The sequence below is a fragment of the Clupea harengus genome, chromosome 17 (assembly GCF_900700415.2).
Source record: "Clupea harengus chromosome 17, Ch_v2.0.2, whole genome shotgun sequence".
NCBI lineage: Eukaryota > Metazoa > Chordata > Actinopteri > Clupeiformes > Clupeidae > Clupea > Clupea harengus.
The window spans coordinates 7,138,415-7,160,682 of record NC_045168.1 but is presented as its reverse complement, the minus strand read 5'-3'; the positions used below and the strand labels follow the sequence as shown (position 1 = coordinate 7,160,682).

At 44.4% G+C, this 22,268-nt stretch overlaps 2 protein-coding genes across 2 annotated transcripts in view; one reads left to right on the top strand and one right to left on the bottom strand.

Annotated features, from left to right (window-relative positions):
- Positions 1-8,881, bottom strand: part of sspo (SCO-spondin) — a 98,440-nt gene extending 89,559 nt beyond the window's left edge. The window contains exons 1-9 of the mRNA XM_042710239.1: positions 8,332-8,881; positions 7,771-7,980; positions 6,617-6,699; positions 5,916-6,086; positions 2,514-2,740; positions 1,843-1,945; positions 1,452-1,610; positions 654-739; positions 5-130 (exon numbers count right to left, since the gene is read on the bottom strand). Coding sequence (XP_042566173.1) covers positions 5-130; positions 654-739; positions 1,452-1,610; positions 1,843-1,945; positions 2,514-2,740; positions 5,916-6,086; positions 6,617-6,699; positions 7,771-7,980; positions 8,332-8,384 — 1,218 coding nt within the window. The 5' untranslated portion in view covers positions 8,385-8,881. The remainder of the gene's footprint in view (positions 1-4; positions 131-653; positions 740-1,451; positions 1,611-1,842; positions 1,946-2,513; positions 2,741-5,915; positions 6,087-6,616; positions 6,700-7,770; positions 7,981-8,331) is intronic.
- A 4,735-nt stretch (positions 8,882-13,616) lies between these two features.
- Positions 13,617-19,018, top strand: aoc1 (amine oxidase copper containing 1). Its single transcript, XM_012816168.2, has 5 exons — positions 13,617-13,765; positions 14,576-16,120; positions 16,695-16,983; positions 18,032-18,164; positions 18,495-19,018. Exons 2-5 carry the CDS (start codon positions 14,584-14,586, stop codon positions 18,762-18,764), a joined length of 2,229 nt encoding a protein of 742 aa, XP_012671622.2. The 5' UTR covers positions 13,617-13,765; positions 14,576-14,583; the 3' UTR covers positions 18,765-19,018.
- Positions 19,019-22,268: the final 3,250 nt, after the last annotated feature.

Here is a 22,268-nt window from a genome sequence, read left to right as displayed (position 1 = left end):
TCACTCGATGGTGACACTGTGAGAAGGGCGTCTCCAGAAGCCTGTGGCAGGCCGACTCCGCCTCTCCACGTAGAGCAATCCTGCCAGTGATGTCACAACTGTGGCCCAACTCGGCTGCATCACTACAACCCTGAGAGAGAGAGAGAGCACAACAAACTACATTACCCAGAAGCCCCAAAAGACCTCAAAATATAATACATTTCCCAGTCTAGAGACAACGTTACATTCCACAGGAGCACTTGAACAATCAAAATAACTTAATGCCCACAATAGAAAAAAAAACATTTACTGTATTATCAATTGATCAAATTGATCAACTGATCAAGTGAACACTCTGTTAAGCCTCTAGTATATTTTGTAAGACATACAGAAAATCAGAACTTATTACTTCAGCACTTCGTATTGAACCACCTAAGCCAGCCACAGGTTATCAGTCTACACCTTTAACCCAATGGGCCATATTTGGGCACAGAAATCTAGCGCACTTTATTACTGTATTCTGCCTTCATTACTGGGTCTGCCTGTATGTTCCCTCCAACACATACATTTGACACTGATCAAATACTAGCAACATCATCGTGTCAGGTTGGGTCAGGAGACACACACACTGTGTTTTGTTATTGGGAAGAAGATATGAGTCAGTCAGGACAGACCTCTGTTTGCTTATCAGCCACCCGCCACGAGTTCCCAAAGCTGGCGGCGTACGCAGACACACTCCCACTGGCCAGCGTAAAGTCATCTGCACAAACACACACACACATAAGCATCAGCACTGGGGTTGGTCTGGGACATCATAAGCAAAACTGTGTGAAAGAGAAGCCTAAACGCCTGTCAGCTTATGCGTCAGACTATCAATAACACATCATCAAGAAATCATCAAGAAAATGTGATGGCCAGATCCAAACCCTATACCACGGACAATTCAGTTCAGGCTTCAGACCACATGTCAACAACAAATCACAGGGAACAATATGGTGGACATGCCAAAGCCTTACTGTATGCATGCTACTGAGAGTGTCTGCAACACTACAGAAATCATTACCAAGTAATTTAGCACAAGTGAGTTACTGCAAATACTGAACCCAGAGGGAAGGGGAATGAAGAGGGATAAAATGAGACGGAAATGGGATATTAACACACTTATTATTATAAGTTATGTGAACTCAAGGAAAAACAACCCAGAAACTCCATCCCGCCATCTGGCTGAGTTGGCCTTATTGGCCTGCTGGAGCTCTTACTCACGTAACTTAATCCAAACAGTTTTGACGATGAAGAGGAGCCAAGCGGTACAAAAACATAGCGATTATGTTACAAAAAAAGGTCCTGTTTTGAGAGATAGAATAAAGATCTGGGGTTCTCTGCACGTCCCCCCCCCCCCCCCCCCCCCCCCCTACTCTCTACTCTCTCTCTCTCTCTCTCTCTCTCTCGCTCTCTCTCTCGCTCTCTCTCACCGTTGGGGTTGTTGTTGTAGACACCACACAAGCCTCTGGTGTTGCCCAGGTTGTCTGCTGTCACCGTCACGTAGACAGTATTGTCCATGTCGAACTTCACCCGCACACCGAGTCCACTCTCCAAAAACACAAAGTCCCCCAGCCAATGCACAGTCACACCTGCACACAACAAACAGCAGATATCACAGAGGACACTTTCAGTATGGATTCATCGTCATCTATAAGAACACAACCTGAACAGCCAATCCACGTTTTTTATTTACTATTCCTGGATGAAATGATTTGCCAACTAGGTTTCTTGAGAGGCTGAAAAGGCTACCGTGTAGTGTGTAAGTAAGTCAGGGTCTATGGGTGATGGGTGAAAAGTGTGAACTCTAAAAGGTGACTGTACCATTTTGGAAGACTGGTTCTCCATGTGGTACTGTGACGCCGTTCAGAGTCGTGTTCCCCTGGAGAACGGTCAGCAGGTCCAGACCCAGCATCAACCGCAGGGCCTGCAGAACATGTGGAGAAACATGCTGTGGTATTGACTCAGATAGTACACTCTATCTTTCTCACACACACTCTGTCTCTCACAAACATACACACACACACACACACACACACACACACACACACACACACACACACACACACACACACACACACACACTATTCACTTGGCATGCAGAAATTGTGGAACGACATGCTGTAGTATTGCCTCTGATAGTACTCTCTATCTCTCTCTATATAACACTGGTCCAAGTGTATCCTGCTTGGTATGGCACTGATCCAGCAGATGTGTGCACAATCAGCTCCAGCCAGATCATGGCCTCTTGTGGGCTCTGTGTGTTTAAGGAGGCCTGGACAATCCTCTGCCTATTTCCTATGAGAGCACAGGGGCGTTTCTAGGCGTTACTCTCTCCAAAGTCTTGTCAAGCGGACTGTAGAATGAATCAGCCCACCCCAGGTTCTACAGCCAGCCTCTACAGTGTATAGGACTATGCTAATGTTCTTGATCCGGTGTTCTTAATTCTTAAACTGATATTCTAGAAGAGCAGAGAGAGGTCAAAGTGTGCCCACCTTGCTGCAGTGTCCCTGTCCTGCACACACAGTGCTGATGTAGATGGCCCAGGTGCCGTCGGTGGAGGAGGCCAGCACGTAGGTACAGCTGCCCTGGAAGTGGAAGTGCCTGCGGTCGAAGGTGCGGTAGTGCGCCCCACCCCACGTCACGCAGGTGGCCGAGCCCTGGGGGGCACGCACAGACCGCAGCAGAGCCCCCCCTCGCAGGACAGGTGTCGACTGGGAGTCTGGAGGGACAGAAGATTGTGGGGGAGGGGGCATAAGTCAATGACTCATCATGCGTTATCTCAACAGCTTCAGAAGGGCTGCTGCTCTGCTCCTGTTTGTGCTTTGTAGTGCTAATTCATAACTCTATGGCATGTCGGAAGAGTTTGATCACAGCTCACAGTGACAAAAGAAATACCGCAAGGGCCCATTGAAACCAATCAGATGATTGGATGGGCGACGGGTGTACAGTATAAGGAGACACAAATGAGAGGAAATTAATGTATATGGGAGGCTACGGAACTACAGTTATGTAAGGCAGAAATGGATCTGGCCAGTGGAAAATCACAGATGGCATTCTTCCTCTAGTAACTTCTCATTTGGTGGGGCCTAGGTGTTGGTTTATGGTGGCCCCAACAAACATTCCAGAGATGCACTGTCCCAATTGTTGATTTTTCCACCCCCTGCTGAGACTCTTATCTCAAACCTATGTGTCTGGTTCTCTCTCTGTGGTTTTCAAGGGGTGAAACTAGGGGCAGAGGAATGAATGTAAAGAGTGCTTAAGTGAAATATTGCATTGTAATATGATTTCTTTGTCATGTTTGGGTTTATTTTAATGGTCTTAGTCTGAGTGGGAAAATGGTCTCAGTTCTACAGCTGTATATATTTATTAAAACATGGATATCAGAGACCTGATCATTCTGGTCTCTGTGAGAGTGCAAAGGTATCTCTCTTTGGAGGGGTCCACCCCAAATTTGGGTGAGAACTCCCTCCATTTTGGTTGTTTATGTATGATTCTCATCTTGAGAAACCTCTTATCTATGGGGGTAATTATTAGGCCAAATGCAGGACTAAAATGTGTACTTAAGGGTAAGGCAGTCAAAGAACTTGGAGCATTCTGTCTCCAGATCTCCCTCACATCCGTGTGAGTAGCCACTTCTAAGCAGCCAGGTATGTTCATGTGCTCTGAGTGTTTTTATGTTTCATATGGTGTTTAAAAACTTATATTCTTCACTTTAGACTTGTTTTTGTAACTGGTAGTAGTCCGTTGTACCTGAGGTAATACATTGGTAATTCTGACCCACTGTGACCTCTTCTGAAGTTCTTAGTTTGAAGGCTCTTCAGGTAACGGTGTTCCGGTAACGTCTGACTAGGATTTGGTTACAGACCGAAAAGTGGACAACACGCTTTGAGGTTCATCTGGGCTAGACATGCCGCAGTGAACTGTTAATTATATAATATAGAGATAGGAATGCAGCTCAGCCTCTGCACTGAATTTGGGTGGTCATATTTGAGAGCGGGCAACCAGTCTGGCGCTCTGTAACTGAACCACGTCGCTTTACCAAGCTGATAAATGCCCCTTAACAGCACTGTGGGACCGCTGAGCTAGCCCAGAACTAGATTACAGGTTATGACTGTGGAATTGCCTTTTGGAATCGGCCGGCCGTGGCAAGATCCTTAAATGACTCTATTCCTTTGAACCCCGCTAAGTAATGAGTAAGAGAGGAAATTCAAATACAGACCGTAGGTGCATTGAGTTGGAGATCAGCCTACAAACTTGGTATAGATATACAGTAAAGTGAGGAGCTTAGACTGGGTTCCTCAAAAGAGTGGAGTCAGACACATAAAATGGAGTCAGATTAAGTATGAACATAACAAAGAAAGATGTTTTAACAAATGTTACTTTTTCAGCAAAGCAAAGAGAGACGAATCCATCCAAACCTTCCAGACGCCTATTCCCTCATTGGTCTAGGAAATTAAATCTTTACAGTTACCAAAAAACACATTACTAAAAGCTTATGCCCTAAAACACATTACTAAAAGCTGATGCCCTAAAACACATTACTAAAAGCTTATGCCTTAAAACACATTACTAAAAGCTTATGCCTTAAAACACATTACTAAAAGCTTATGCCTTAAAACACATTACTAAAAGCTTATGCCTTAAAACACATAACTAAAATGTATGGCTTAAAACTGTAGCAGAATCAAGAGCTCTCTAAAGGGTAACATGAAGAGGTGCAGCTGATTGGATCTGATTGGATCCAGACTGCAGTAAGAGCCCCCGAGGAACAGCAGCACAGCACATGAATGTCACGTCAAATTAAGAAATAGTTCGTTTTAAGCATTTGCGTAATTTTGCAAAGAAATTGAAACTGTTCACGTGTGATCTGGGTATTACTCTTACATCGTGAGGGGCCTGTCAGAGGCTGCAGCTGTGGGCTGGGTCATTGTTAAGCTGCATTGGGAGCATCGTAACAGCGCAGGGTCTGCACCGTGTGCGTTTCTCATCTGCAATGTTACATACTCATTTCATGCAATCTAGACAGAGTGGTATGAATGTACCATATCCTTTCAAAAGCACCGTGTGATATAAGTCAGATCAGCTTAGTTTTCAATTGGATTGGATTTAACAATTTAGTTTGTTCGTTTATGCGGCCCACAATTCCATGAGCTGGTTTGCTAAGGTGTGAATAACAGAATATAGGCATGGGTTTGGCATATTATTAAAGTTTAGAATATGTGTGGAATATCAAATATCAATTTATACCTATTAGGGCTGTGTTTGGGCAAGAATCTGGTGATACGATACATTACAGGGGTTACGATTCAATATATTGCAATATTGTAAGCAAGGCCATATTTTGCAATTTAAAAAAAAAAATAATTTTAGGAAAACTATCATAGTATAAAGAACACACCGGCACATGCATAAAATTGGAGTCAAAAATGTTTACTTTTTTAAAGCAATCAGAACAACACTGCTATCTAGCAGCCAGGGGTTTAAACCCATTATAATATAAACTACTGTCTGCCACAACTCTTTGTGTGATGGACCCTTTTGGGCTCGTCAGCTCTTCCTATTTTGTCTGTGTCTATGCGTGTGCGTGAATGCGTATGTGTGTGATTTCAAGTGTTTTGAGTGCGTGCGTGCATGGCTGTTTTTCACTCTGTCTCCCAGGTGCTGATTTGCCCATGGGTGATATAGTGTGCATTTCTATTAGCATAGGTGCTCCCTGGCTATCAGACCTATGACCTTGGTGCTGTTAGCACTTTGCTCTACCAGTTGAGCAACAAGATTATTAAGTTTATAACACTGAGTTGGCACAGGTTTGTCACAATGTGGCACTTTGTGTGTGTGTGTGTGTGTGTGTGTGTGTGTGTGTGTTTGTGTGTGTGTAGCAGCGTTGTAGCTACCTGGCATGAGTGTGTAGGTGCAGGACAGGCAGGTGCTGTCGGAGGCGTTCCTCCAGCTTAGACCCCACAGGGTGCCACAGCACTCCTCCAGGGCCATCAGGGAAGAGTTGGCCACGCCCGGGAACTCCTCACAGCTCCACGTGGAGAAGCACTGGCCTCTCACACCGACACCTGACCGAGAGGGAGAGAGAGAGACAGAGAGAGAATTATATCTTCAGCCAATTGTATCTCACCCCAGCAACTGACACACACACACACACACAAACACACACACACACACACACAGAGAGAAAATGGCTGCTACAAGGAAGGATGGTAGAATAACTGCAACATGCAAAAGTCTTCATCTCTTCATGTGTGACAGCCCTAGCTGTCAAATACGGACATGACAACAGCATCATGAGTGTAATACGACAGAGATGTTATATGCAAAAGTTTGTCTTGATATTCCAAGTCTGGTTTCAGTTGAGAATTATATGTTATGCAACTTTGCACTGTGTAGAGAGTGGGGTTACTATTTAGTGGTGTTAAGACAGGAATATGACTGAACATTACATTGTCTAGAGAGTGGTGTTAAGACAGGGATATGACTGAACTATGCAATAGAAATATATCAAAACAGGAGTGATTCTCTTAGAGTAAATAAAAGCTAAATGAACTGTTCACTTCCTGGGTCAGAGGTCATGTGTATGTCATGCCACCTTGTGAGCATCGAGGTCCATCCCAGCCTTCACAGCAGCCCCTCACTGTCCTGTTCACCCACACATTCTCAATCTCCGGAGGTCTGGGGAGAGGACAGGAGGACAGAACACACACACACACACACAAAATCATGAATACATTCACACAAGCATACCACCACCACCACCACCACCCCCCCCCCCTTACACACACACACACACACACACACACACACACACACACACACACACACACACACACACACACACACACACACAGCACATATATGCAAACAATATACAAGCATTTCAAATACAACATAGTAGCACGTTCACCCGATCAAATCTTTTGAAATGTCCCTTTTGAAACAGTGGAGGTGTGCCTATGAATGTACCATACATTCACACATTCACAGTACATTCAATGTTCTTTTGCATATGGATAAGTCCAAATCACAAACTCTAGAACCTGAACCTGAGCACAGGGGCCAGTGAGGCTTCACACTTAGCCGCAGGTCTGACTCCTGGCTCCAGGGGCCAACAGCAATAGCTGAGGTGTTAACAGAGACACGCTGAGGAAGATCTCTGTGACTGTTAAACATTCAGCTCTGTTGTTTCAGCACTCCAGCACTGTGTCGCCAGGAAATGATAGCATACAGAGAGGAAAATATCAAGAGTAGCTTTGAAGCCTTTGATTGCTTACTGGACTTCCAGACGTTTTTCTTTTAATCCTGTGTTTTTTTAGATCAAAACCAAAATATTTTTGGGAAATTCCTCATCATAAAAACTTCTTGAGAAGTGGTACTTGTCTACACTGGAAATACAGCAATGTTAGAAAGATGCAGTCTGCAATTCTGCTAAAAAATGGTTAATATTTGAGGTCAACAGCCAATCAAAATGGCTCCCTTCCGTGTTCCTAAATCAATATGTTGATTGGCTGGAATAGTGTATTGCTCAGTCCAAGTTACTATGTTTGCCTCCCATTTCCAGAGAAAGGATTTTGTACGAACGAGGACCATGAGGAGCCATTTGCTGAAACTGACATGAAGTACGTTGGATCAGAATCACAGACTGTACCTTTCATTTTTGACGTAGACACACAACACACTGGAAATGGCGACTGTGCTTAGTACTGGACCGATGAACTGTTGAGATCTGTACTTTCTTTCACTCACTTGAAAACATAGCACGATGCTCTGGGGCCCTGCTGTCGGTAGTAAAGTGCAATGCCGTCATCCCCCCCGTGCTCATGGCGCATTCTGTCCACATCCAGCCTCCAGTCCTGAGTGTTGTACTGGTAGACCTCAGAGCAGTCCACTTCACGCTGCAAACGGGGGGATATGACGTTCTCCACCCGCTCCTCCAGTGTGTGCTCACACCAGTGACTGTAGTGTTGCAAAACAAGACTCCGTGTGAGCAAGGAACATGACGAGTAACACACCTTAGCCATTCTTTAGTAAACAAAACAAAAACCTAAAAACACTCTCTAAAGTAATTTCAATGTAATTCAATGCAATTCCAGTTATTTCCAATCACACCCAAATATATCTATTATTGGTGCCCAAACTGAAAACTGATACATTAAGAGCAGCATCTGGTTTACTTCATCTATACTTTCATTTCATGTCTGATAGAAACACGCTCTGCCTTAAGCTGACTCTACAGTGGACCCAGCGTGGTTCTGGCTGTGTTTGGGAGTCAGGTGCTATCAGAGCCGACGGGCGATGACCACTTACCCCATCCCCATGACCAACCGCAACCCCAACAACGAAACGATCAGAGCTTTCATGCTTTCTCCAGAAAACACTCTTCAAACGGCCCACTTCCTTTGCGTGCAGCAGAGATGTACCATGCAAATAACACAAAAGTAACTCCAAGTCAGTGTCAGAGTGACATGATCAGGTATACGTATAAACAAAACAAAAAACACTATCAAGAAAGGCACGTCAAACCAGCCTACTACTCATCTCTGGTTAATCTATCATGAGCTACATATAGGGACCAGTACATTGCAAAAATTGGATAAATAGAAGAAAAGAAACATTTTCTTATATATTTCTACTAAACACACAAGCTAAACAGCCTTCTCAGGAATGACCTCAGTTGATATTTCCCAAAACAGCACTGAAACATGACTCTGATGCCCTCTTTCCTTGTATTTGTGAAAAGCAGATAGTCTAACACCCAGGGTCAAGGTTGACTGTCGGAGTAATGACTTACCTGAGTGTCTCCGTGACGATCACGACCTGACTTCTGTCACAACCCAAACTCTACCCCCGCCGCTCTCCTCCTTCTACCACCAGCTCCTAATATATCTCCTCTGGGTAGAACCTTAAAGTTTGCTTCCAGTTTGTTTGTTTGTTGCCAGTGTTTCCCTTTCTCTCTCTCTCAGGGTCTAAGCGCTCTTTCGCTTTGCTCGGACGCGTACTGTCCTACTGTCCTGGTGCCGTGTGCATCCTATGCAGAGCCGTCTCTGTGGTGTGCTGCAGTGTTGTCTAATGGGGCAGGTGCTGGGTCCGACCACAAGTTTTAAACGGCAGGGGATTCCTAGAATGGCAGTGGCATTTAGGGAGAAAGCCATTGGTGGAGATTCCCCTTGGCCACAGCTGTAAGGGCAGCCATTAGAGGGTTAGCCAGGGACGGATACACCCAGCGGCCATCTTACCAAACGCTACTGGGGGGGGGGGGGGGGGGGCGGCGGGATCAGGAAGGAGGGACGGAGCAGGTCTTAGTCTGATGGAGAGGTGTTTGTGGGGCTCTAATCCTATAAAGAGGTGCTTTGGGGGTCAATTTGAGGGGCGTTTATTTAATGAAATGACTGGGGGGGCACGGGGTACGTTTGGCCCAAGCAAGCGCCCAGGATGAATGGAGAGCGTCCGACCGGAATGGAGGGACACACAAACACAGCTGCTGCCATGCCAGGAGACACACAGACACACACACACACACACACACACACACACACACACACACACACACACACACACACACACACACACACACACACACACACACACACACACACACACAAACACTTACACACTCACACACACACACAGAGACCAACTAAGACAGAAACCCACTCATCAAACCACTCACACAAACCACACACACAGAACCACACACACTCAAACTAAGGCATTAATTACCCCTTGCAGTTGTGCCTGCTAACTCATTTTACATTATTCTAAACCAACAACCTCAAAAGACTTCATTCTAGAAGGAGCAACGTAGTTGGTTTGGCCACAGATCCCCTAATGCTTATCTCTACTGGTCTTGCAAGTGCTTGCCAACTTCATTTTCTTCCTCTCCTGAGCATCAGAACTGGTAACTCAACACCTCCACCAGTTCACCTCCTCTCAGGCCTCCCGACATCTGCCATCAGTGTTTATCTGTGTGACTTTCGATGCTCTGTCATCAACTGACTTCCGATGCACAGAGCAGGAACCGGCCTGGCTACACCTCTACCCCAAAGACTGAACCTGGATCAAATTAATTTAAGCCCAAAGACTGAACCTGGGTAAGATTAATTTAAGCCCAAAGACTGAGCCTGGATAACATTAATTTAAGCCCAAAGACTGAGCCCAGATAACAGAGCATCTAATATTTAGCTGTTAAATGCAGCACAGTGTCTTCCACAATGTCACTTAAGGAAATGCGTGGCTGTTGGTAATGCACACGTCTGTGAAATGATGTCCAGCCTGTGGTGAAGACTACAGCTCACAGTTTGTACGTTTAGCCATTTGCATTGTTTGTTTTGTTTTCTCCCTGCTGAGGGACAGAGTGAGTGTGAAGCTAGTGCTGAAATGGCTCATCTTCAATGAGCCCTTCTTGGTTCCACCAGAGGGAATGACTAGACATCTTCCTCCAGTTCTCCCTGGGAACAGCCGAATGGCCATGGCGCATAGAAACATAAACATCCTCCCCTGCAGCATATTTGGCAGCTACTTTTGTAAACACAAAGAAAAACAAACAATGTTTTTGGAAGTGTTTGAGGCCATTGCAGCAAGAGCTCTGCATAAGGCAATATCAACCAGGCAAAACTGCTGAAACACCATATTTAGAATATAATTCTGTGTTTTTTGTTCAGATTCTTCTTCCTTTTCTTGTTATTTTCATCTTAAGTGTAAAAGGTGTCATCATCATTATCATCATCATCTTCATCAAATCTAAACAAACAGAACAAATAACACACTAATCGTCATTAAGGCCTGAACAGCTGCAACGTAATACAATATACAAAAGCCATACACTAAAGACTCATTTCCACAGCTTGTTTACGTAATTGTCTTCCCAAACCAAAACAAATGACTTGGAATATTTATGGGAAACAAATTCCCAATACCCCCAATACTTTCCTGTAAAAAAATGTTGCATAGAGTTTCGCTGAGTTGTATGGTCCATCCCGATGTCTGAAGGTCCAATACTAACTACTTACTAACCGAGAGTGAGGTCATGCCGGGAAATATCAAACTGAGCCTTTGGCTATCGACCGATAACGATAACGATAACGATAACGATAACGATAACGATAGTTTGATATTTTCCGGCATGACCGAGGTTAGGAAGTTATTATATGGCATTTTTATCTGCTTTCATTTTGTAAATGAAAAGAAATTGTAATTGTAAATAGAAAAAATGTAGTTTTGTTGAGCTCTCAAGTCTTCTCGTCTATTTGACCCTTGTCGATTGACTGTAAGTACCTTTTATCCTAAGTGTTTTCAGGTCGCTTGTTGTTTTTTCTCAGTGTTTACACTTTTCTGCTGTTTTATAAAGTTTTGAATTTCCTCCTGGCTGTTGTTATTTTCATTTTCGTCTGGATAGTAAAACTCACTATCAGAGTGTTCGCTTTTGCTCCTTTCGAAATTTTCTTCGGAGGGCAAAACCGCAATCCTGTATTGCCCGCCTGAGAGGGCAATACGCCAGAGGCATGGCTATGCATTAGCCAATCAGAACGCTCGTACTGTTGTTGCCATATAATAATGCTTTATAATGACTACTGCAACAAAATTAATGACCCTACCATTGGCAATGGGTTTTTGTGTTTCTAATTCACACTTCTAAAAAGCAACATATTTTTCTTTCTTTCTTCTATACAAAGCCCCCTCTCCATCTATTTTCCAAACTGTAACTATTTCTATAAGTTCTAGTGTTCATAAATTAATTTACATTCAACTTCCTGATATCGGGGGAAATTTGAAAACATTAAGACATGTGTCTTCGACCTAGGACCTAGTGTACTGCCCTCCAAGTGTGTATCCTAACAAATATAGACAGCCAGCCTAACTCTCTCTCATTAATAAACCTGGAGCTTGGAGGCTACATCCTGACTTCGCATTTTTCATGAAAGGAGTTAGGCTGGCTGTCTATATGTGTTAGGATACACACTTGGAGGGCAGTATACCTAGACTAATGTAGCCTTGCCTTGTAAGCCTTGTTAGATCTCACCTACTGTGGTAGAATCATCATGCATGCATGACACAGCACTTCATGTTCCCCGCTATCACTGAGACACTGAGTGCTCTCAGGTGTTTCACAAGTGGCTCAATCTCATACCATAGGCCACTGTTTGGATGACACAATAGCTGGGTTTCCATCGAACTCATTCGCATATTTGAAGCGCATTCATGAAAATTCGGCTAAAGAGTGCGTGCTGCACAGTTCCATCTGACGTGTTATATCCCATAAAAATGGACTTCCTAATGAAGAGAGAAGTTGTGAACAGCTATGGATTCATAACTTTAGGTTGTCAGGGCAACTTTACCAGAAATAATGTAAATGCAAATGAGATTTCATGTGAATAAACTCATTTCCATCAACCTTAGTCACACTATACCCTATGCAAAGCGGGAGTTAATCCACCCCCTTCCAGCGAATAGACTTCTTATTTGACACAACAGTGCTGTCTTAATGAGCATATTGAGAAAGTGTGTGACCTCATTTCGTAGATATTAATTTGGACTTTACCTTACTGATTAATTGCTGATATCAAAATCTAAAGGCCGACAGGACCTGTCATTGGATTATGGCAGGCTGTAAAACCTCCATGAGAGTTCAGAGTCAGAGACGTGACACTTAAAATGACCATGTGAAATTTACAGACTCTGACCTGGTGCTTTGTTGCCCTTTTGTCCAATCAAAATGGATGCTGCATGGTTGCAAGTCCATCTCCTTTTTCAGTATCAGTAAACAATAATGTTGGTGCTAGCAGCTCTGTCTTCTAAATTCTAAATATATTTATTTACACATGCAAACAGTCTTCTTTGTAAATAACAGCCATACTTATGATACCAATAAATCTGAAAACAGCTCTCTGTTCTGTTTAAAAAATCCCTTGTCAACACAATGTCAAAGTTAGGGCTTTCACCTTGTAGCCAGCCATTGTAGAAACAAATTGGATCTACCCCAGTGAGATGGCTATTACACCCCTACAACAAATTCTAGGAAGTAGCTTATTGATTAATCAACGACATGTAGCTCATGTTACCCTTTAGACTCCATGCCCTGATGAGAGAGATGAGACTAGGCTATCTGTGCCTTCCAAGAATGTCACTATATCCCATAAAACAATGTCCTTTAACTTCTAGGAACTAAAAAAAAGATGAAAAGACATGAAAAGCCTATTCAGCCAGTAAGTCTAGACATTCAGTAAATAAGCTGTGATATTCCTTTCAATAAAGTGGATCCAGTGAATCGTTTATAATGAGAATGTCTTCCTGATCCAGCAGCCCATGTCTGTATCCGTCCTGTAACTCATGGAAGTTTTCAGTTTTGAAAACATTTGAAGTTTTTTTGGTCGGATAAATATTTGGCCTTTTAAGGAAAGTGTGTGAGTGTCTCAGCAACACCTGTGAGAGGGAAAAAGAGGCCGACTCTATTTGGCTATTCGCTTGGGTGAGATTAATTATCTCTAGAGTGCTGAGATTTCACATTCTTTATGATGGGTTTATGGACAGCAGTGGACCAATCATGGCCCTCCCCTGTGAGGCAGGGGTTGATAAATACAGAAGGTCCTAAGAACAACAGCATTTTTATTTTTGCTTCTCTGGAGCTTCAAAGGGGCGTTTTAACGACAGACTGGCCTAGATACACACAAGTCCCCTGGGCCACGAGCAAGATTCTGAAAGCACAGACTAGGAAATCTCAGGAGGGCTCAAACACTCACAACAGGTATGGCCTTTTGCATTTCTTTGTTTTATTTTCAAACAAAACATTTCTGATTTGGGTTTTTTCCTCAGATTTACACAATGCATGAGCCTTACATAAACATTCTTATGTAAACATGTTACAAAAGCGGGTTACAACATTATTGCTAAATCTTTAAGAAATGAATAATCAATAAAGTGGTGTACCAACGGCACACACACAGAACCTGCCTGCTCTCCTGCCGCTCTGAATATAGCCTTAATGCCAGACACACACACACACACACACACACACACACGGCGGAGCGGAGCGTTATGAAAGGAGTGGGTGTGGGACTGATCTGTTTCTGCTCATGGGTGGTTGTGCTGTGCTGAGCAGAACCCGAGTAGTTATAGGCCTGGTGGGCCAGATTGGAAGAATGCCAAGGAATAGCAGTAATGTATAGGGCAAGCGAGCTTAGGAGGCGGGCGAGGGAAATGGACAAACGATGGATTTTTGTTCCTTTTCTTTTCTTTTTTCGTTATGTTGGTTGTTCCTTGAGAGAAGGCTTGCAGGATATGGAGCTAAGCACGGCTCTGTGATAAGACATTGTAGTGTGGACTGTGTGCTGTTCATTTCTTCAGTTGGATAGAGGTGAGATCTTCTGTGGCTGAGGGTTAGTGTGTCATGACTGTGATTGTACTTAAGATAGGAAGGGAGAGTTAACAGGTTCTTTTCAGGGGAGGCGCAAATGAATGTCTTATGACTTTTCTTTGAGCACTGAGGTTTGAGATCTGGGATTTAAGTGTATGAGAAAATGTTGCGTTGCTTAATAGCCTCTCTTATTTTCCACAGCTGCAGGCATGTGGTCGTGCTGGGGGCTTCTAATCTGCTTCCTGGCGGTACCGGCATCGGCCTCTAGGGAACGGGAGTGGGCTCACCATGGGGCTTCCATGTTTGCCGACCTCACCCCACGCGAGATGCGAGCCGTCAGGGACTTCCTGCACACCCAGAAGGAGCTGGGGCTCACACTGGCCAAAGGAAAAGACCTACGCAAGAACAGCATCCTGTTGATGGAGCTTCAAGTGCCACGCAAACACGAGGCTCTCCGAGCACTGGACCGAGGCCAGGCCAAGCCTACGAGGCAGGCGCGAGTGGTGGTGCAGTTTGGTAACCAGGCCGAGCCCAACATTACAGAGTACATCGTCAGCCCCCTGCCCTATCCCAGGTCCTACGAGGTCAAGACCTTCAAAGGTAGTCGACCGATCCGCTTCGAGTCCCGGCCCATCACGACAGTGGAGTACGGACACCTCATAAAGGTGCTGGCGGAGATGGCGGAGAAGGCCCGCAGGCTTTTGCACGAGAGCACAGGGTTCACTTTTAGCGACTGCGGTGACCGGTGTTTGACCTTCTCGGACATCGCTCCTCGAGGCCTGGCCCCTGGGGAGAGGCGGTCGTGGATCATGCTGCAGAAGTTTGTGGAAGGCTACTTCATCCACCCGGTGGGCTTCGAAGTCCTTATAAACCACCGAGATCTGGACCCTGAGAAGTGGGCCGTGGAGAAGGTGTGGTACAATGGGCAGTACTTTGACAGTGTCGAGGAGCTGATGGAGAAATACGACCAGGGCACGCTGATAAAGCACAAGCTGCCCGAGCACGACCCGTCGGACCTGTACTCCACATTTATCCCGCGGGGCCACTCCAACACACCCACCGACATCCACGGACCCAAGCTGGTGGAGCCGCAGGGGCCACGTTACCACGTGGACGGAAACTTCGTGGAGTACGCGGGCTGGTCGTTCGCTTTCCGCGTGCGCTCCTCCGCAGGCCTCCAGATCTTCGACCTGCGCTTCAACGGTGAGAGAGTGGCCTATGAGGTCAGCCTTCAGGAGGCCCTCGCCTTCTACTCGGGCGACACGCCCGCGGCCATGCAGACCAAGTACATCGACGCCGGCTGGGCCATGGGCACGTCCGACTTTGAGCTCGCCCCCGGCATAGACTGCCCTGAGTTTGCCACCTTCAAGGACATGTACCACTACTACGACACGGACAAGCCGGTGCGGTACCGCAACGCTCTCTGCATCTTCGAGATGACCACAGCTATGCCCCTGAGACGCCACTTCAACAGCAACTTCAAAGGAGGGTACAATTTCTTCGCTGGCCTCGAGAACCACGTCTTAGTGCTGAGGACTACCTCAACTGTTTACAACTACGACTACATCTGGGACTTCCACTTCTACCAGAACGGCGTAATGGAATCAAGAGTGAGTGCCACTGGGTACATACACGCCACTTTCTTCACACCCAACGGGCTGAATTACGGCACCAAGGTCTACAGCTACGTCCTTGGCAACCTGCACACCCACCTAATCCACTACAAAGTAGACCTGGATGTCGCTGGTGAGTTTAATTATGGTCTCTATATATGTGGGGAGATTTCACTCACTTGTGTTTCATGACCTGGATATGCCTCAAATTGGTGGGCAAATTAACATTGATACATGGACACAATGAACATATCAAATTATGATTATATAATTTTCTATGTCAAGCACTACGAAAATAACTGTCTTGCCAGTTTTGTAAATGGCTGAAATTGCTGTGAGAAGGTCAGATTTTGCTGAAAGCTCTTATTGTGCATTCTAGAACTGCATTCACTTGTGTCATACTGACGAATGTGGTCATTCAAAGTCATCTGTTATCGTTTATATATTTACTATCCCCGCGTATGCGGCATGACTCAGAGGTGCACAAACTGAAACAGCTGTCTGTTTCTCTGCAGAGTTCCCATAGTTACATCCTAAATATAGTATGCCTGCACAGGAATATGGACATATTGCATTGAGAAAACATTAGCTTTTCTTTGGCAGCACCGGTGAACAGATGATATTATCCATCCTCTCTATCCTCTGCTTTTCCTTGCTATAATGTCTAAAACTCAAAAAAAAACTCTCAATGTAATTGCTGTGTACAGGGCGGGAGAACAGCTTTGAATCTATGGAGCTGAAGTTTGTGAATGTGTCGAACCCCTGGAGTCCAGGACACACCATACAGCAGTCCATCCTCGACAAGAAGCAGCACGAGACAGAGCGGAGTGCAGCGTTCCGCTTCGGAAAGAAGTTCCCCCGCTACCTGCACTTCTACAACCCAAACCAGGAGAACCGGTGGGGACACAAGAAGGGCTACCGAATCCAGTTCAACTCCCACGCCCAGAGCGTGTTGCCCAAGGGCTGGAAGGAGGAGAAAGGCATCTCCTGGGCAAGGTGAGACCCAGAACACGGAACAGACCCAGAACACGGAACAGACCTAGAACACGGAACAGACCCAGAGCACGGAACTCAGGGTCTCCCTGGCACCAGGAACTGTTTGCTGTTGGTGGTCATAGAAATGGAGGTGTTGTGGGGTCAGATGTATGTTTAAATATATCTAGCCAGTGCCAGTGATGATACATTTCCAGGCAAAGCCATGTAGGAAATTGTTGCAGTTAGGAACAATTAGCAAGTGTAAAAGTATAAGGAACTGTAGACAAATCTGACACCTGGCAGACTTTAGAGCAGTGGCGATTATAACAGAAAGCTAACAACTAACAACCTGCTGTTTCCAGATTGTGCAGTCGCATTACAGTGTGATAGCAACATGCTGTTACCAGATTGTGTATTCCCGTGTAGTTCCAAAGTTGTCAAAGGCACAATTTCCGATTCACAATAGCAGTGCAGATTCTGAACATGCCTGTCCCTCAATACTGCGGAGCAGGAAATGTACTTTCAGAAGAGTTTAAATTCTGTTTAAATTCCTTCAAAATGCTGAAGGTTTGATTTCTCTTTGGCACAGCTGTCAGTCTTATATAACCTACTCTAGGGTCGGGAATGTGGAGGATGCACTCAAGAGAAAGCTGGAGAGGATTAGCTGATCTTTTCAAGCCGTCATTTTTTCAGAGATGTTTCTTTTGCAATCTGCATTTCCTCTCCACAAGGTCCCAGGCTGATACAAGTTTAATATTCATTCAAGCTTTCTTACCGACTTTCTTACTAACTTGTTACACCCTTTCCTGCATTATGCTGTCTATTTGTGTGTAATTGTGTTAATGAATTAAATGAGCAGGCAGAAAAAAGAATATTCTAGAAACTGATCTCCCTGTTAAGAGATGAAGGGCTTAATTCACTGATGAAACCAATTTGGCCATTTGGTAATCAGTGAAATATCAGGTATCAGTAACCGTGTCAAATTGGCCTGCGTTGATAATATACATATATTATCATGTATATGTTATACATGTCACATATGACGGCCATATTTGCTTGTTTTTCATAGGTATCCTTTGGCAGTAACACGACACAAGGACAGTGAAGCCACCAGTAGTAGTATATACACCCAGAATGATCCATGGGAGCCTGTCGTGTCCTTCGAGGACTACATCCGCAATAATGAAAATATCACCGATCAAGTAAGGATAACCCATAACTATAGTTTCAGATAGGCTCACTGAATCGTGAACAAAACCCAGACAAAATCCTAAACTTGTCTCTTTAATAGTCTGCTTTGTTTGACACGAAGGTACAAAACTCATCATTCTTAACAGCAGCCACACAAAATTATTCATATGTATGCTTAAGTTTGTGTTTCTGGAAAACTGGACTGGTCTGCTGTATGTAGTCTGGCCGATTTCTAAAACTTTGACTTTCACTTGAGATACAAATTAAAGAGTGCTGTACCACTATTACTATTACTTAGTCATGTACTGTGTGTGAACATTATGATCGTTTATGTTTTTTAGGACCTGGTTGCCTGGGTGACCGTAGGTTTCCTGCATGTCCCTCATTCAGAGGACATTCCGAACACGGCGACGCCTGGCAACAATGTTGGCTTCTTCCTGCGACCCTTCAACTTCTTTGACGAGGACCCGTCGCTTGCGTCTCGCAGCACGATAATCGTCCGGCCCGGAAAAGAGGGCGAGACCAAGATTCAGAGGTGGACCCCAGAGGTGATCGGACACTGCGTGACTGATAAGGCATTCAGCTACAACGGCACTTATGGTGGGGTCTGAGCTCAAACACTAGACAGGGGGAAGGTGCTTGTGATTCTTGTAAATATGTGCGTTGAACATTTCTACACAACATTTGTAAAATGCTCACTTCCACATGTAAACATACATACATTCATACACACACACACACACACATACACACACACTGTATGTGTCATGACTTGACACCCCTTGGACAAAGTTTCACGAGATTCCATGCTGGCATGACATTGAATTAAGAACAACAAATAAATCAAATGAGCTCCGCTTGGTCACTTTGGCCTTGGACATAGTTTTGTGTCACAAATACCTGTCCAGCAAACATGCAACAAAAATTAGTCCTCAACACCACAACCTCTCCAATCTCTAAATAATCGCATCACGTCTGACGGGTATGGTCATAATGGTTGACCCCATGAGCCGTGCCTGGAGATGGGCCTGAGAATCAGTGTTGACGTGAGCAGTCTCCATGGTCTGGACTTAATGCCTTAGAACATCCAGGATGCAGGAAGTGGGATCCGCCTGCCAACGGGCTTAGCCAGGAAGCTTAGCAAGGTCTGCCGGGAAAGCTTTAACCCTAAGAAAGACATGGGGTGTCAGTAAACAATGCTGAAACACCCGGATCTCCAGGCAAACAGTCCAGGATTCACCTGGGTGGTTGCCCGGGGAGACCAAAGGCTACCAGTTAGACATTGTATGTGTGTGAGTTTATGTTTGTGTGTGTGTGTATGTCGGTGTGTGAGCATAGGTGAATGGATGTGTCTTCTGACTTGTTTTGAAGTGAATGAACAAACACGGAAGGGATGTTTCTCCCTCATAGAATGCTTCTGGCCATACGACCCAAGGGCCAGAAGATTCTGTGGCAAACAGTTTTTTAAACAAAAGTACCAGTATTTGAACCTTTAAATGGACTTTAACAAGCATTTCTAGACTGTAACAACTGAGTGAAGATGTGTTTTTTTACATATTGTATATTTCACAAACATACAAGGCATACAAGTTTTTAAGATTTCGTTTAATTTATAAAAATGATTTGAACTGTTCCAAACATAGTAGGTGTGTTAATGGCTGACAATCTTTAATGTTATTTTAATGGAATTTTTTATAAATATTTCTATCTTCATTGACTCGTGCATTTCTGAAACCATTTGGAGTAACCATTAAGGTTACACTTTGCCATTCTTTTCAGTTTTAAATGTTATTTTGGTAAATCTCCACAATGAACACGGCGCTTTGATTTTGACACTGGGCCTCATTGCCGCAGAAGCTCTAGGAGATGTTCCTTTAGCAGCTTTTACAAGGAAATTCCAAAGTATAGTGGACATCAGCGGCCTCAAACCCTGACGCTGGGGTCTGGTACACGTTCTTTGTTCAGTCAGTACGAGTTTACAATTACAAATTCTTCCCCATCCGTTTGTTTACCAAACTCTTTTACAGAGTATGGTAAAGTGGTAGCCCGCCTGACCGCGAACAGGCCGGGACAGAGAAGTCAAATGTTTTTGTGGAAGACCAAAGGATGCAGGGAGGGGGAGGGGGGGTGGAGGGGAGGGTCGCTCATTCCTCAGAGAAGAGACTAGCATTCCTCTGTGTCGCCACAGCGATCGCTGCTCCACCATCACCATTCTCAAATCTTGTGAAATCCATCACCATGACAATACATCCTTCAGAGATGTTATGGTGAACTGCACATACTGTTCCTATGGCCCAATTGACTGGGGAGGTACAGCCACTAGCTGTGTCAAGCTCACTGGTTTGGTTCTCAGGGCGTTCAAACACAGATGAGAACAGTGCTTTGTTTGTAGTAGCTTTGTCTAATTCAGGATAAGTGTATGCGTAAGTGTAAGTGTACAGTGAGTAATTTGGTCTTTGTCTAATTCAGGATAAGTGTATGCCTAAGTGTAAATGTACAGTGAGTAATTTGGTCTTTGGCTACCAGAAAAAGGCACACTGGCCATCTGACTAAGGAGCCACCTCAGCTCTGTTTAAGGTTAGCTGACTCACCAGACTAGACCAGCAGGCTCTTCTGCTCATCCAGGACATACATCAGTGGGTGACCAGTTGTCCTCCTGGGAAAGACCAACACCAGCAGAATTTAGACACCATGCAGACGGACTCTAGTTTGCCTGAACTCGGGTTCAGTTTCCACACCTATTTCACACCTACCCACTTTTTACATCGCGTGCACATGAACCCAGTGAATCCAATTGACTCAGCTGTATTACATCCCCCACGCCTGTTGGTGGCGCTTTGGTGCTACAGACAACTGAAGAAAACGGAGAAGAAGACAGGAGCATGCTCTCAAAATAACATATGACAGTAGTTGAGCTCCAACTAGCAACGTTTAGCTTAGCCGCATAGCCTACATTTAATCTGCACAGTAACACATTATGGTGGTTTATAAAATCAGAGGTAAGAGCAGACTGTAGGTTAAGCGAAAAATAATCATATTTGTTATTGATAATAAAGAGTTTAGAACAGTGCAACAAAGCAATGTGCAACATGACATGTCTGAGTTGTTTAAATGCCTGTGCTTTATGGAGATGCTGAGCTTGAGCAGGAGAGACCACAATGCAAGTGCTGTGGATCCTGAATGTTTCATGGTTTACAATTGCTTCCAATTTCATGGTTTTATTACTAACAACAAATGTAGGCTATTGTTGAGGGCTTTGTCCTTCACGTACTGTAGGCTACCTCTGAAGTAACGTTAACGCTAGCTAGTAGCTATCGCTATCGTTGTCTGACAGGACTAAAGCTAACGTAACATTCATCTGTTTTGAAACTTCCGTCTATAATAAAAAATCTTTTCACGTCAGATTTGCTCATATAGGCTATTGCTGACACTTTTAAAAACTGTTTTTTTGAAAAATGGTCTGATGCAAATAGATTAAACAGTGATAGATTAAAGTGTGGCTTGTTAATGTCATCCCTTTCCTAACAACAGATAGATAGATACATTTGTATTAATCCCGTTAGGGAAATTCACGTGGAAAAGGAGCAAGGTAATAGGAAGAATATATTTTTTTAAACTGGAGAGCTGTTATAACTGGCTGCCAAACTCACTGCCCCATGGCAAACTATTCAGTTATTAAATAATGCCGGTTGTGTCCGTTGTTCTGGCTGGTCTAATGATGCGATCACGTGGGGCAATCGGATTAGGTATGCGGATAGCGTGCAGACGAACACCAACAGCAATCGGATTCGGAGATTACTCACTTTGGACCCCCGATTCGAGGGAGTGCGGATACAGTGTGCGGATACAGTGCGTTCGTCTGCACGATAGGGCTATCTGTACTCGGGGTTCACCGGGTCCAGACAAACTAGAGTCCGTCTGCACGGGGTGTTAGTCATCCCACAGGGATGTACCTTGATTAAACTGTTTTTTGTTTTTGTCTTACTGAAAATAAATATGGAATTTGTATAGGAATATATAGGGATGGTGAATAAAAAAACACAAAAAGACTTTCCAGAGCACCAGTGCTTACCAAACGGGAAAATATATTTGTTATGACACATTACATAATTGAC

Bases quoted from the DNA above. Each gene is read 5' to 3' on its own strand.
- aoc1 (XM_012816168.2), top strand. From the start codon at position 14,584: ATGTGGTCGTGCTGGGGGCTTCTAATCTGCTTCCTGGCGGTACCGGCA. The intron at 16,121-16,694 runs GTGAGTTTAATT...TGCTGTGTACAG, and splicing joins AGTAGACCTGGATGTCGCTG to GGCGGGAGAACAGCTTTGAA. The intron at 16,984-18,031 runs GTGAGACCCAGA...TGTTTTTCATAG, and splicing joins AAAGGCATCTCCTGGGCAAG to GTATCCTTTGGCAGTAACAC.